General features: G+C 48.8%; 1 protein-coding gene across 1 annotated transcript in view; it reads left to right on the top strand.

The window, feature by feature from the left end:
- Positions 1–979: 979 nt before the first annotated feature.
- LOC144270103 (Krueppel-like factor 5) overlaps positions 980–15831 on the top strand; it is a 40501-nt gene continuing 25649 nt past the window's right edge. Inside the window, exon 1 of the mRNA XM_077826342.1 lies at positions 980–1147. Within this exon, the coding sequence (XP_077682468.1) occupies positions 980–1147 (168 nt within the window). The remainder of the gene's footprint in view (positions 1148–15831) is intronic.

Raw genomic sequence — 15831 nt, 5'->3', positions numbered from 1 at the left:
CCAAGTGCAAATCCCTGGGCTATGGTCTCAAGATCTCCAACCTGGTGGAGCATTCAGTGCCCAAGAAGGGAGCACCGTACATGGCTCCTCTACCTCTGGTCGCTCAAGGAGTGCACTTACAGGCTCCAAAATGAGTCCTGTCTTGGCTGAAAGAGCAGAGCTGTGATGCTGTACCCAGCAGTGTTTATGTGCGGGGTGTCAAACCAGTGTGAGCATCCAGGCCCTGACAGGGGACAACAGAACACAGCTACAATTGTGTCACTTAAGGTTTGTCTACACTAGAAAGGGTTTGCTGTACTGCTATAGCTATACTGGCAAATCCCCTGGCAGAGAAGCAGGTTATACTGGCAAAATAGTTTTTTTGCTGGTATAGCTTCTAGCAATTCTGTGAAATAAGCCGTACCAGTAAAAAAAGGGTTTTTGCTGGTATAGCTGCATGTACTCTAGGGCTTTTTGCTGGTATAAAAATGTTGTGACAAATCACAGCCCCAGCCGACATGATTATACTGGCAAAAGTTTCTCGCCTACCCTGGCCTTAGATTCTCATGCAAGTCTGTCTGTAATTCTCTCTCTCTCTCTCTCTCTCTCTCTCTCTCTCGGTATACCTGCTACAGGTAACATGGCTGGTGGAAAGAGTCACAGAAAGCAGGGCTCTGTACTCATTGTATCTTATGTTGCCTTAAAGAGATGTCGGCTGGCTTATTGGCCAGAGCAGTGTTAGTTCCAATCCTGATTGGCTCAGCCGGCCTGTCACTGAAGTTTGCCAGGTTAGTGTGCCTCCTACTTCAGGACAGGTAAGACTTTTCTATAACAGATCAGACTTCTTAAGGCTACAGTGCACCTGGATTCCTAAGGATTAGCAACGGGCTTGCTTCCGAGTTCTTGAATCCCTTCCAGCTTTGTCCAAACCCCTTTTTTTTTCTTTTTAGTTTTTGATTTGTAACACATTCAGAAGGGGGGGAAGGGGACTGTAGGAGGGATGAGCAGCAGTGGGCTGGTTCTGAGCACCCCAAATCTTGAAGAAAGTACAGTGTTTACGCAATTAAAACCAGTCAGAATGTCCGGGGAGTCTGCTGAAGACACCTCAGTCTTTGAAGACATCAAACCTGCTATAAGGATCTTGGAAAACCAACATGACCTGGCGCAGGTAAGAGAAAGCCTTAATAGCTCTCATCACACCTCAGTATCCTTATTGATGTGGAATAATGAGGTACTGGCTGTCGATTTTCAGAGGTTTGTTTTCATTATTTGCCACTTTTGTGTTGGTTTTTTTTTAAAAAATGTTCAGAGAAAAGCCAGATCAGAATACTTCCACTGAACACAGCCCTCCCCCAGAAATTGCAGCTTGCAAAACAAGCCTAGCCTGGGGAAACAAAAGGCCAGATCCTACGCTGGTGCAAATTGGTGTAGTTCCATTGAAGTCCACAGAACTGCCCTGATATACACCAGATGAGGATCTGGCCCATCAGTGTATAGTTATGAAAATTCCCTTTCTGTGGGTGCTAGACTGGAAAGATTTCAAAGCATGTACTTTCGACAGAAAGAATCCGTCGGTCACTAGATGATAAAGGTGTGGATCTGATTTTTAAAGGGAAAAAAATTGCAGCTGGATTTTGTTTTGTTTTTGCTGTTTAAATAGACTCCCCGCCCCCACCCCCCGATTATTAAAATTTTTTGAGGGGGATTTTAGAAAGTGTTTTCTGCCAGGTGTGAAACAAATGGGTAGTGAACAATCCTCTGGAACATAGTTCCAGTCATTTGTTGCATGATCGGAAGAAGCCAGTGTGGAAACATTTAAGTTCTATAGGAGTTTGATTTTCATCTTGGAGAAGCAGTAGGACAGCCCCTCTTGTAAAACAGAGAAGATCACTAAGGAAGGGCTCCAGGAATGGGTACTTTCCTGTAGTTCAGGCTCTTATTTTTCAAATCACACTAGTGGAGACAAGAATGGAATTCTCCTTGAAATTCCCCAGCGCTGCTGCTTCCCTCTGTGAACAGCAAGGCCAGAGATAAAGCAGTGGATAAGCTGCCTGGAAATAAGCCTCCAGCCCCCCTCCCGAGTCACAAGCAAAGATCCCAGACAGAGAAGATTGCTGAAAAGCTCTGGGTGCGGCAACCCCGCTCGCTCAGATTGCGGGGCCGGTTGTGAAACACGGGCAGTGTCCTGCCCCACACTGGGGAACCATTTTACAACTGTCGCTGCAAAGCCGCCTTGCTCTTTCGAGATGAAATGCAGGAGTCCCAGGGGCAAGCAGTTCCTTCATCTGCCTTTAAGGCAGGTTAGCATCACCCTTCTTCCCCCCCATCCAATCCAAGTGGAAATGAGCGAGAGTTTTGGAAATGCCCTTCAAGGAGCTCTTAGAAAGAAGTGAAACCCAGTGGGGCAAATCTCCCCTGGTGTAACTTCCCTGATGTCAGTGGGGCTCTACCAAGGATCAAGTTGTCCCTAAAGAATGAGCCTTCATGGAAGGTGAAAGGAACTCTGGGATCTGAATGACTTTGGCTCATGGTTTTGAGGCTTGGATGGGCCACTTCTTGGAGCCATGTCTCCTGTTAGTGATTTGCCGCCGTTCCCTAGAGCAGCCTGCCTGGTTGCTCCCAGAAGTGGCGCAGAAAGCGAGGAGGTTGGCGTTGCTCTGTGGTGTCTTGCTAAGTCAGAGTGCTAAGCTGGCTAATGATTAACCCTGGGTGCGCGCCTTCCCAGCGCCATCTTGTTGCAGGCGCTGGGAACTAGAATGGATCTATGTGCTCGGCTCTGGGAAGCGGGTGGCAGGAGGGGAGCAGGAAGGCTGTTCCTGGATTTGAAGGGTGATCATGGTTCTTTTAGGACAGGGCATGGTGCGCCATTGCCCTGGACCTGACTTTGTGTGGGCAGAGAAGGGAGAACCAACAAATAAAATAATTCTCGGTCAAGTGGTCCCCTGAGAGGTTCTGATTCTCATCTCTGGGTCGTGCCAGAATTCTGGCTGGGAATCTGCTAGCTCAGGGCTGCTGGCATTAGAAAAGAGTAAGACAGGAAGTTGCTAGGAGGAGTGGACGCCACTCATGGCCTCTTTGCTGTGACCTGGTGTTCTGGGAACTTTGTTTTTAAAGTCTAGTGAGAGGGACCATTCCCTGCAGCCTTTTCCCTGGGTGGCATGTGCCACCCACAGCCCGCTTTGTGTGTTCTGCTGCCGGCCCTTGCACTGTGCCAGTGATTCCTCTGCTGTCCAGGTGGGAGTAGCGTGCAGCCCATCCATCAGGTCTGTACTCTGCCAACCAGCCAGCAATCCAAACCCACCTCCCCTTGTCTTTAGAGTCCCTGGCAAGGGTGGGCTGGGGAAGTGTGAGACAATTCAGTGGGCACAGGAGGGAAGTTGGTGGTGGAAGCTCCAGCTTTCCATACCACCACTACTGCCACCAGCAGTAGAATGTGTGCCATGGCAATGGACGAGGCCAGAAAGAAAAGGGTGCATTTGTGGAGCCGTTTAGACCCCAGCACTTCTGGGAACACACAGGGCAGAGGCCAGGGGTGCCAGCCATGGGGTTGATTTCCCCCTTCCCCTCCATGAGAATTACTGATGCAATTACCTCAAAGGGTTGGGTTAGGTAACAAACGGACTCAGCAATTCGCAGGCTGGCCTGCTGTCACCCTCCAGCAGCAGAATCAGGGTGGGTGCTGCTGCTCCATGTCCCCCTCCAGCAGTGGGACCAGAGGGGGACACAGCAAGCTGGTCTGATCTCCCACTCTGGCAACGGGACGGGGGGGGGGTAAGCAATCTCATCCCTCAGCAATAGGACAAGAGGGGATGTTGTGGGGTGGCCCTGTCTCCTTCTTTGGCCTGGGGATGCCCTGGGCAGGCATCAGGACACTGCACAAATGTGCAGGAAGACATGGTCTAGCACTGAGATGGCAGGGGGATGCTGGGCTGGCCCCGTCTCCCGCTCCAGGAGCAGAACCACAGGAGGTGCTATCCCCATCCCTCCCCCACACCTCTGCAGCAGGCTGGGTCCCGCTGGATCCTGGGCTGCCCCTGCTCTCCCACTTGCAAACAGAACCCCTGGCTGCTCCGAGTGCTAAGTCAGCCCAGACTCTGTGATATCCCTCGGCAAACTCCTGGGGAGTTAATCTGAGGCAAGGAACACCCCTGGTGACCCTGAGAGTCCCACAGACAGCTGGAGAGTACTTCAGAGCCAACACCCTGGCTGTTTGTTACCTATGACACATGCTTTCCTCAGTGGTCTGACTGCTGAGGATTTGCACACACACCCCCCCCCCTGCACATGCGTACACAGACCTCTCCCCCATCCTTCTCCCAGACACAGCGCATGCATTCACCCCCCCACCCTCCCCACACTCCTCCCACACAATGCCCATGCACACGAGTGCATACGCTTAGAATATGGTGGGGTCACATTCTCGTAATTCTCCCCAATCCCCCCCCTTGTTTGTTGCCCCCCACTCCCCATTCAAAGCAGACGGGATGGCTGTGCTGGGGAGAACGAATGAACCATCCTTTACCTCCCTGCAGAGTTGTAGGGAAAGTTGTGTGGTTGCTTGATTTGACTCCTGGCCCCACTGCCGTCCAATGGGAGTTTTGGCATTGACTGCAATGAGAACAGGATTTCATCCGTGAAATCATAGCTTTGCACCACAACACACACAGCGATTTCTGCCTTTCTCTTCCCTGAAGAGCTTTTCTGACTTTTACAGGGACAGGCTTGGGCCATGCAGTTCAGATCCTACGGTAAATTTATCTGGTGGGGAGGTGGGTTCATGATTCAGGGCTCCAGTTTGGGGGTCTTGATAGCAATGGGCTAAGAAGTTTGGATCTTGGTTTTGTGCATGTCCCCTTCAGTCTGTGGATGGCCGGTTGGTTTAGGCTTCATTCTGGTTTAACTCCAACTCTGATCTGTACTGTTACGTCTGATCCCGCATAGCACCAGACATAGCACATAACTTCTGGTGAACTAGAGCACCTCTAACGGGAGAGACAAGTGGGTGTAGCGTGGGGAAGCCCCTTGGATTAAACTCTGAGGCATGTTGAGACGAGGCAGGGCTGTGACTGTGCTGCCTCCGGTCAGTTTCGCCAGCTCCAAGTTCAGGAGAAGGAAGCCCCACCCTAGGTGTAAGCTCAGGAAATCCAGGCTCGGGGATGTGCGGGCGGGGGTTAGCCTTCTCCCCTCACAGCTCGGTGATGTCAGCGGTGACGTGTGCAATGTATCAGTGCCCATTCCGAAGAGTTTCATGGATTGAGAAAAGGAAAGGCCAGGTTTGTGGGGCTCCTGGAGCAAGCTCTTGCGTTCAAGAACCAAACAAGGATGTGAAGCACAAGGCCCATCATGGTTCTGGGGCAGGTTCTCATCTCAGTCAATGTGAGGCCAGAGAGCAAGACTTTACAAAATGAGGGCCTACTTTAGGCTCCTTGATCCATAGTTGAGCACCCAGATCAGTGCTCTGATTTTCAGTTTTACTTCTCCCACTGACTTCTCTGAGGGTTTGCTGACGCTGCGAGGTCGGGGGTGCTTCCAGCTCGAGGAGACATACCTACGCCAGCTCTTATCGATCTATGTTGCTATTTTTAGAATGGTAGCTGCAGTGGCGCAAACAGCATCAGGGGCTAGCTGCCCAGAGTACAGTCCTGTCCAAAAGACAAGGTACATACTCTGGGCAGTTAGCGCCTCGTGCTGCTTGCACCACCATGGCTGCACTCTATCTTTAGTGCACTAACTCAATCAGAGCTAGCGTGGGTATGTCTCCACGAGTCAGGTATCACACCCCAGCTCCAAGTGTAGACACACCCTTGGTTTCAGGAGCTGCTCCAGATCTGCACCGGCGTAAGTGCCACTTGTCCTTTTGATATGGGCTCTCTGGGCTGATTCCTTCTGGCACGATCTTCCAATGCAGGGCCTGGGAAGGAGGCAGGATATTGGCAGTAATTGATTTGCTGTAGTGGAGGAATTCAGGGAAATCTCTCTCCCACACACAGCATTCCCCTCTCATCTATCCGTTCCCTGGCACTAAACATCAGTAATGTCCCAGCCAGGGAATATATGCCCTCCTACCCTCTGTGGGCTGGACTTTGATACCTGTATATGGGACACTTTTTGGCACTTTCCTTAGTAAGGACAAAGCATGGGCTTCCTGTGATATTCATGGCATACACACAAGGAAGTTGGATAAAAACAGCAGTACTCTTGCTTGAAGATTGGAACCTAACATGGCTTTATTTCTTAGAATTCAGAATGTTAACACAATCCCCCCTCGTCCCCCCCTCAAAAACAGCGAGAGACAAAGCAGACTGCTCCCCTAAGGCAAAGAGGCATAACTCACCTGTCCTTGCTCTGGACTGGCTGTCTGCAAAGTGCTGACTGACTCTGATCACAGACTTTCTTACAGAGCCGCCTGCCTGCAAGCAGGACCAAGAAAACCCGAGAGAATTTAAAGTGATCGATCCCAGTTTTAAGACCAGACTTCCAACACCCCACGTTTCCCAGGACTCTGGGGCTTGCATTATGGTTTGCTGACTGTAGACCTGATCCAGTGCCTGTTGAAGTCAGTGGAAAGATGCCTGTTGACTTCAGCAGGCTATGTTACAGTGCCCTAGTTACCTCCCGTGTCCATTTCGAGGGAGTGCCATCAGAGAGACCACCTCCAGTGGACCCCCAACCTGGGAAATCCGAGTCAGTCAACTTGTGAGAATGCAGCTCTGTTGGGAGTTGGGGTGCCCTGTAGTTGCAAGCCCCCAGGAGCCTCATGAATGTGCATACATGGGGCACCTTGTTAGTCCTCTGCTTGCCCGCTCGGTACCCTGCAGCTCGTGAGGACAGGGATGGAGCCACCCTGATGCCACAAGCTGAACCACAGCCAGCTGGCCTAACTTAAGATTTCCCAGCCTGGCTCGCTTGCTGCCAAGAGCCAGCCAAGAGTTCATCAATTTCACTGAGCAGAAGACAGGCTGTGACTCCGGCCGCTGACTGCCCCCCCCCCCGCCCCTGTGGCCTTTTGTTTTCATAGGCACGCAGCCGCGGTCAGGGCAGGATCCCTAGGGGCAATAGCAGCAGTTTCATAGAGCTATAAAGACCGGGCTGATCCTGGATCCAGAAGGCATCCCAGGGACTTTTCGGAGCCAAAAGGGGCCCTTTGCAGGAGGAGGCTCAGGTTGGCTGGAGGAGGGGAGGAATTTTGTGGGCTGGCACGTGAGCGGAGTAGCTCTGCCTGCTGTCTGTAGTGGTGGCAGCTCCTGTCCAGCCTGTCTGTTATTCCAGGGGTTCCTGCATTGCACAATTGGGAGCCTCTTTCAAAGCCAGGCTGGCAAACACAGGCATCAGCCCTTGATTAGTTTGTTCTTTGATCTCAATCAAGCGAGGAGTTTGCTTCTCTCCCTCCCCACATTGCTCTTCATTAAGTGGTCATAACCCAAGCCTTAGGATGATTAGCCAGCTGGACTCAAGGTTACTAATCAAGGGAGCTACCAAGGAACCACCAAGGCAAACAGAGCTAGTGTGTCTCTGCTTGTTTTAAATTTAATCTTTTCACCCTCTCTCCTCAGCAGCATCTGGTATCAGCTGTGGCTGAGCAGCACAGAATGGCTGCCACATCCCCTTTCACAACATCTTGCTCCTGGCTATTTCTGTCACTGTGGAGCTCTAACCAATCAAATCTCAGTGCTGCCAGCCATCCGGGATGCTGCAGAACAGTATGAGTCTTGGACCATTTAGCCTATATTCCTGTCTCCACTTTAACAGGAACGTTGGATTTCCCATGCTGGGTCAGACCCCTGGGCAATCAAACCCAGTGGGTAAGTCTACACTGCAAAAAACCCGCATCTTAGAGTCCAGGTTTGTAGGTGTTCCCGTTCAGACTGGACTTCAGGCTCTGAGACCCCTTCCCCAGGTTTCAGAGCCCAATCTCCAGCCCAAATGGGAACATCTACACTGCTAATTATAGTGCCAAAGCACGAGCCCGAGTCTGTAGACCTGGGCTCTGACGCTCACTGCCATGGGTGGATTTTTTTATACCTCATGTCTCTTCCCCAATGATCCAGAGGCATGTGAGAGGCAGAAAGGGTGGCCTAGTGGATATGACACCACACTAGTATATAGAAGCTGTGGGTTCAGTTCCAGTGTGACTTTGGACTCATCACTTCAGCTCCATGGGCCTTAGTTTCCCCATCTATACAATAGGGATCATGCGTCCCTTCATCAAAGGGATGTTTTGAAGACAAAATGCATTAATGAGTGTCAGTTGCTCAGACATCATGGCCTTATGAGGGCCAGAGAAGTACTTAGATCTACAAATTCCCAGTTAACCATGCGATACTGTGTATCTGGAGAGAAGGGCCATGGGCATGAAATTCTCAGCCTAGTGATAAAGTCTTCCAGCCTTAGTATCAGGCTCTGAGATTTCCCAGGACAGGATGTCCCATGAGGCAGCCATCTGTGTGGAGAAACACTTCTGTTTATTAGTTCTAAATGAGGAAGAGAGAGAGTTCAGAGTTGTCTCAGGGTGGTAGCTGAATAAATGGGAGTTTCGGAGATCCTTGCTTCAGGAGAAGGGGGTTTTCTGAGCTACTTGATGGGAGTTTATTAAAAAGGTTACTCCCAGTGAATGAGTCACCAGGGCAATAATAGACCCAAGATGATCGTTAAGACAGCATCTCAGAGCGTGCAAAACTAGTCTTTCCTATGGTCTTCTCTCCTGACAGGGGACAGAAGCTAGTTTTCATGTATTAGGATCTCTCTAGTTGTGGCCCGTTTTTTCCATCGGAAAGTTTTGTCCTTGAAAAGCAGCTTTTTGATCCCTGTGGAAGTTATTGCAAAAAATGTTGGAATCAGTCTACGTTTTCTGATTTTTTTTTTTTTTTTTTTTTTTTAAATCCCAACCAAAAAAAACCTCATTTTGATTTTTATTTGAATGGAACCAAACCATTTTTGATGCTCTGATTTTGTCCCCCCCAGCCCCCATTTGCCTTTTCCCAGTTCAACAAAAAACGGGGGAGAAAAGGGAGAAGGCGGTCAAAATATAAATGAGAAAACCTGATATTTTTCATTCCCGCTTGAATCAGACAGAATCAAAGGGGAACTCTTTGTTTTAAATCAAACGGTCATCTGACCCAAAAAATCAAAACCGTTGGTGGAAAATTTCAAACAATGAAAATTGTTTCTTTTGTTTGAATGGTTTTGAGGGGAAGAAATGCTGGTTTCCAACCAGTTCAAGTTGTCAGCAAGGTGGCACTGAGTGATGGGCCGTGCCCAGAGCATCGGATCTGAGCTCCTGTGAGCTTGGCTCAGGGTCCAGATCCCCATTCAGAACTCATGGCTTGAGCCCATCTCTAGTGACCACCCCCATCTGTACTCAGTGCAATGGAGCCTGTGGGGAAAAGAGTCAGGGAGCCCCTCTCCTACCCCCATGCAGCAACACAGCAGGCTTGTGAACTCGTGGAGAAGAGCCAGTTCTTTTGCAACCCCAGGCATGGCCTGCGGACAGTGGGGCGTGGCCATGCACAATCCCAGCAGCTGTGGTGTGCAGCCTATGCCAGCGGGGGAAGAAAGGCTCAGCAAAGCGCTCTGTGCTCTTGCCTCACCCACCAGCCATCCCTGTGCTGACAGAACAGCTGCATTTATCTCACTTGATCAATTCCCTGCCACTGCAGGGGTCCTGAGTGCTAGGGGGCTGGGTCCCTCCTATTCTCTGCCTGTGGCCCCAAATAATTGAGTCTCCTGGGGGCTGATACTTTGGTTTAATTTTGGCCAATGGGCTTGATATGCTTGGGTGGCATTAGTGGCCTGTGATAGACAAGTCCGACTGGATCCTCTGGAGGTCCCTCTGGCCTTAAAATCCACTGCCCCTTCCCAGCAGCTAGCACCCACAATATCTGGGCCTTTGTAATTAATAGCAAGCACTCCCCATTCCAAGTTCTCTGGGAATCCACACGTAGACAGCTCAGGTCACTCCCTTAGCAATCTGCTTTGGCTGGCCCTGCTCTTTCCTCTTCTCCTTGCTGTGGTTTACACCATAAATGACCTGCCAATGTGGATCAGATGCTTGGCAGACAATTCGGGAGACCTCTGTTTACACCCCAGGACAGGTAGATCATGACAAGCTCCCTGCTCCGCTACTCAGTGCCTCACCTCTGCCATCTCTATGTGCATCTACACTGCAATGTAAGCCCAGGCTTAGCACAACTCGAGTAGCAGACCCTGAGTTTGTTATCCTGGGGCTTGTGCATCTTAACTGATTTGTAACCACAGGTTAGGAATTGTTGAATCCTGGGTCCCAACCTGCAGCTTCAGTGTCTATACTGCATCATGTGGGTCTGAGTCTATCCACCCATATCCCAGACTTCCTAGCGCCCTCCCAAAATGTGGCCACTCTAGCCCTTTGGTCATGATGCAATGTGGTAAAATTTGATTGTCTAGAGGACATGGAAAGTCAGCCCGTGGGACTGTGAAATGCTTTTGGCAGGCTCTCAGCACCCGAGTCCAGTGGGGCTGCGTCTACACTGCAAAGCGATAGGGCTTGAACCCTGGGTCCTGGCATGTCTCAGGCTCAGACCCTCCACTCCCACAAAGTCCTGGGCTAGCACAATTTGCGTGTAGACAGAAGGAGCGTTAGGCTTGAGCCTGAGTTCAAACTCTGGGCTTATACTGTAGTGCAGACATACCTTAAGAGTGAGAGGGAATGTTAGTCCCCATATTTTCTTCAGCCCTTGGTCTCCCTGCTGAGAACACAAGATGGATGGTGGTTTTGGTGATGTGACTAGAGACCGAGCCCCCAGAAATCAGCCTGAGACACAGAGTCACGTAGGTCATTGACACACCTCAGATGATACCTGCAGGTGATCTCTACCACCCTGGGCTGGGTTTGAACTGGTGGTAGGTAAGAAGCTCCATATCTCCTTGCCAATTTCCTGAGACACCCAGCCCCCTTCCTCTTCCTTTGTCCCCACTGCATGCTGGGCTTGGGCCTGATCCTGATCCTTGTCAGGAGTTTTGCCATTGCCTCGCACAGGAGCAGGGTTGAGCCCTCTGATTGTGCAAGGAGCCCCCCTTTGATTTCCTTGTGGCCTGATGTAATTCTTTGCTCCTGCCCGGATCCTGCAGTGAAATCAGCTGTGTCTGGGCCCCTGCCAAGAGGAGTGAGATCATGTGAAAAGGGCTCAGGTTTCCATGCTCAGGCAAAGCTTCTAGGAGGAAGTGAACACGTAGCCATGGGAGATGAGGATGGAGTTTAATGCCTTCCATGCTGAACAGCAGATGCGTCCTGTGCCTCTTCCTACTCTGCCTTGACGGCTCTGATCATCTGGATGGAGGTTCTAGGGGACACCAGTGAGGGCATGAAGGCGTTAATGATCCTGGGTTAAAATGAAGTGGTTCAGATTGTACCAAGCTAGTGGCAATTACCAGTGGATTATAGGAATGATCGAGGGAATTCAATGGCTTGTGCTGGCCACTTAGCTAAAGAGCCAGATTCCACCCAGTATAAGTCCAGCGTCACTCCCCAGACATCAGTGTCAGAGTAACTAGTGTCACTCTGGATTTACATTTATGTAAGTGATGGCAAAGGCTCAATGTCTACATAGCAGCTGGGAGATGTAAATTCAAGCTCTGGTAGATGGACACACGCTAGCTCTGTTTGAGCAAGTGCCTAAGTATAGCAGTGTGACAGTATGTACTTGGGGGGATTGGACAGGATTGGGCTTGGGTGTCGCCACTTGTAGGCAGTAGCTTGAGTGGAGCTAGTGCTTGAACATCTACCTGCAGCAGAATTTACCTCTCAGCAGCTGTGTAGACGTACTCTAGGAGACACCCGCCTGTCTTATTAACCTCTTCCTTGCTGTTAGCCCATGCTGTGGCATGCCTGCTGTCAGATGACTCCAATGGGATCTGTGCCCATCTATCGCATGCTGGGAGCTTGGGGCTGCACTGTCAGAGTGAGGTCCATGGGTGTATGGTACCCAGGGCGCTGATCATGACTGAATGGGGCAGTAGGAGACCAGAGGTTGGTGTGACGGGTTGGATCACAGAAACCCCTTGGGGACTGCCCCCTGATGTGTTGAGACTACCCCTGAGCCTGTTTTCCCTGGCAGTTTGGGACTTCAGTGCCCTGCCTGGTTGTGCCAGACACGCTAGCCTGCAACAAACACAGACCCAGGTCTGAACCTGGTCCCCCAAAAGCTGCAGGCTTAACTGAAAACAGCTTAAGAAATGCTCCTGTCTTCAGCATTCAGATACCCAGCTCCCAATGGGATCCAAACCCCAGATAAATCCATTTTACCCTGTATAAAGCTTATACAGGGTAAACTCATAAATTGTTTGCCCTCTATAACACTGATAGAGAGATATGCACAGCTCTTTGCCCCACCCCAGGTATTAATACATACTCTGGGTTAATTAATAAGTAAAAAGTGATTTTATTAAATACAGAAAGTAGGATTTAAGTGATTCCAAGTAACAACAGACAGAACAAAGTGAATTACCAAGAAAAATAAAATAAAACATGCAAGTGTAAGCCTAATCCAGTAAGAAAGCTGAATATAGATAAAATCTCACCCTCAGAGATGTTTCAGTAAGCTTCTATCACAGACTGGACCCCTTCCTAGTCTGGGCACAATCCTTTCCCTGGTACATTCCTTGTTCCAGCTCACGTGGTAGCTAGGGGATTTCTCATGACTGCAGCCCCCTTTGTTCTGTTCCACCGCCTTCTATATCTTTTGCACAAGGTGGGAATCCTTTGTCCCTCTCTGGGTTCCCATCCCTCCTTCTAAATGGAAAAGCACCAGGTTAAAGATGGATTCCAGTTCAGGTGACATGATCACATAGCATGGTAAGACTTCATTACCGACTTGGCTGCAGCCTCTGTAGTCAATTGTCCTGGGTATTGGGAGCCATCAAGATTCCAAACCACCATTAATGGCCCACGCTTTGCATAATTACAATAGGCCCTCAGAGTTATATTTCATATTTCTAGTTTCAGATACAAGAATGATACATACATACAAATAGGATGACCACACTTAGTAGATTATAAGCTTTGCAATGATACCTTACAAGAGACCTTTTGCATGAAGCATATTCCAGTTAAATTATATTCACACTCATTAGCATATTTTTATAAAATCATATAGAGTGCAACGTCACAGTTGGGTTTGATGATCTCCCTCGGTAATCATTTCTCCAGAGCTAGAAATACATGCAGTGAAATGTATAGCACCAAACAACAGCAGTAGGGTAACAGCAAGCCCCTGATGTGTTGAGGTGTAGTTGGGTGCTTCACTCAGGCTGACTGTGCTATGGAGGGACCATTCTCACTCTCAAGGGGAAGTCAGCACCTCTGTTTGCTCTGCAGTCATGCATGGATGGCCTTGAGCAGCTCTCTGGGCACCTGATCTGATCCACGTTGAAGTAAATGGAAAGGGCCCCATGCCCTGTGTGAGGGAAGGACTCTGTGACAGGGTACAAAGGGGACTAAAGGAGAAAGCCCTCAGTGCTCTGAGATATCCCCTAGTGACTCCATGGGAAATAAGGCTGAGCAAGTGATGGAATTTTTGGTTCAGGGGCTGAAATGAAAAGAAACAATTGGAAACCTGGTTCAGTTGGAAGAAAAAAATTTCAATTTTTTTGGTCAAATTAAAAAAATTCCGTTTTGAATTGAGTGAAATGTTTCAAGTAGCCCCAAGAGAAAATTTCTTCGAGTTTTCCACTTTGTTTTGGATGTTGTATGCCTTTTTTTCCCTTTAAAACCAGCCAAATTTAAAATCAAAACAGCATTCTGAGTTGAAAAGTCAATACAAAATGGTTTGACTCTTCTGCGATTTTTTTTCCCCAACCAAAATTATTTGTGGAATTTGACCTGAATTCAGCAAATAGTTTTGGACTCCAGAAAATTCATTTTTTGGTTTAAAATCCCCAATTTGTTGAAAAAAATACATCCAGCTCTAGTGGGAAGCTTGCTCCTGAATTCTGTCCAGTCCATCTGATGCTCCAAGCTCCCTCAGTGTGGCCCCTGTGACTGCAGTGCTTGGAGCTCCCTTTGGCCCCACCTAAGCTGATCTGAGCTCCCCTTGTCTGATCCATTCTGAGTCTCGCTTCCCCTGCTGCTTGGAGCGGGCCCCTTTCACTCCACAAGGAGGTCTGGGGTTGTGAAATGTGGGTCAGAAAGGAGCAGATGCGGTAGCAGGAAGGAGTTCAAGGAAATGAAATGGCGCTGGAACAAGATGTTCTCAGGTTGTTTCCTTGGCTGCCGGGCTGAGCCATTATTGGCACTCCAGATCAAGGCACCTGATAACGGGCTTTCCCAGGACCTTTTCACAAAAGCCGTGTGCAAGGTGTCACTGATCAGCCGATGACTTCAGCGCACAAGGAGCTGGCTGGTCCTTCACCACTGTAAATAATGAGGCAAGTTTGGCCTCAACCACTTGATCCTGTCCCTGCTTTCACAAACCATTTTGTAGTCTTTCCCCACCAGTATCTACATTAAGTGTGCTGGGCACTGCTGGCTGTTCATGGGGTTTGACAGCTCCAGCTGCCTCTGCCCTCAGGGGCTGGTTCACGGGACTATATTTTAGTAAGGAATAGATTGCAGGCTTTCTGGGATAAGGACTAATTTCTTTTGTCCTGGGTTTGTACGAGTCCCATCGGTGCTATGGTAATACAAAATAATCCCTATAAATGAATGCACGTTATACAGAATGTTATGCCACCACACACTGTACCGGGCAGTTGGATGAGGCTGTGGATGAAATTAATTAATGGGACAGCCCATTTTCAAGGTTCTGTCTGGCTTGAAGGGCAGTTGAAGAGTCACCGGTGTAGTTCAGAGGTCTTGACGCCTCAGCGTTGCATCAATTAGTGATACCATTGCATTGCCACATCCTGACATAACGTGGCCATTTGCTGAGGCAATGGAAAATTAGATTTACACTCATTAGCTAGATAAACTAGTGATTCATAATGATTTGTAAGGGCCAAATGCTGCCTTTAGTTACACCTAAGTACTCCACTAGTGCTGGGTGGTTTGCTTAGCCCCAGCATTCCCATTGGAATCACAGATTTGCACCTGTGTAAATAGGAGCAGAATTTGGCCAGTGGGAGTCATTTCCACAGAATCGGTGTCTCGGTCATTTATTTGTAAATAACATTTAATCTGCTAAAGTACTTGGCACTATTGATCAAAATATGTGTGACTCTGTGTGTGCTCACTGGCTGAGAAAGCAGGGATGTAGGTCGCACAAGGCCTGACACTGTGCTGTAGAAACATGCATGCGTCTGAGATCGGCGTGTGCATAGTGTTACCATGATATGCCACAGATGGGTAAATTTCATACGTCGTGTGGTGCTGGAAGCTTTTGTGAGATGTTGCATTGCCCATATGTGCTGGAGCAGATCCTGATTGTGCAGAGATGGGAACAAAGACCTGGGAAGGGATGGAAGAACCAGGCTGCCTGTTATCTGCCAACGCAAATTGAGACTTGCTTTTTATTTTGCTGTACTGGGCAAATGTTTATGGGCCTTATTCTCCTCTCATGCTGGTGTAGATCAGGAACAAAGGTTGGCAGAAAATGTTTTTCCCATCCTGTGAATGTTTTCAGGTTTTTGGAAACATTTCCCGTGGAAGGAAAAGTCAAAAGTTTGAAAGTTTTTATGAACTGAAAAATCTTAGAAAAAATTGGTTCAGGTCAAGTGAAGTGTTTCATTCTGATCATTTCAAAATGTTTCATTTTGCTTCCAATCATTTAACATTTTTTGTTACTATTCTTAGCTAAAATTTCAAAGTGAAGTCATTTTGCACTTGAAAAGTGAAAAGATTTGTTTAGAAAATGGCAAAACAGCAAATTTTGACAACTTTGA

Source organism: Eretmochelys imbricata, chromosome 9 (genome assembly GCF_965152235.1).
Source record: "Eretmochelys imbricata isolate rEreImb1 chromosome 9, rEreImb1.hap1, whole genome shotgun sequence".
Lineage (NCBI taxonomy): Eukaryota > Metazoa > Chordata > Testudines > Cheloniidae > Eretmochelys > Eretmochelys imbricata.
This window is presented reverse-complemented; position numbering and strand designations above follow the sequence as displayed.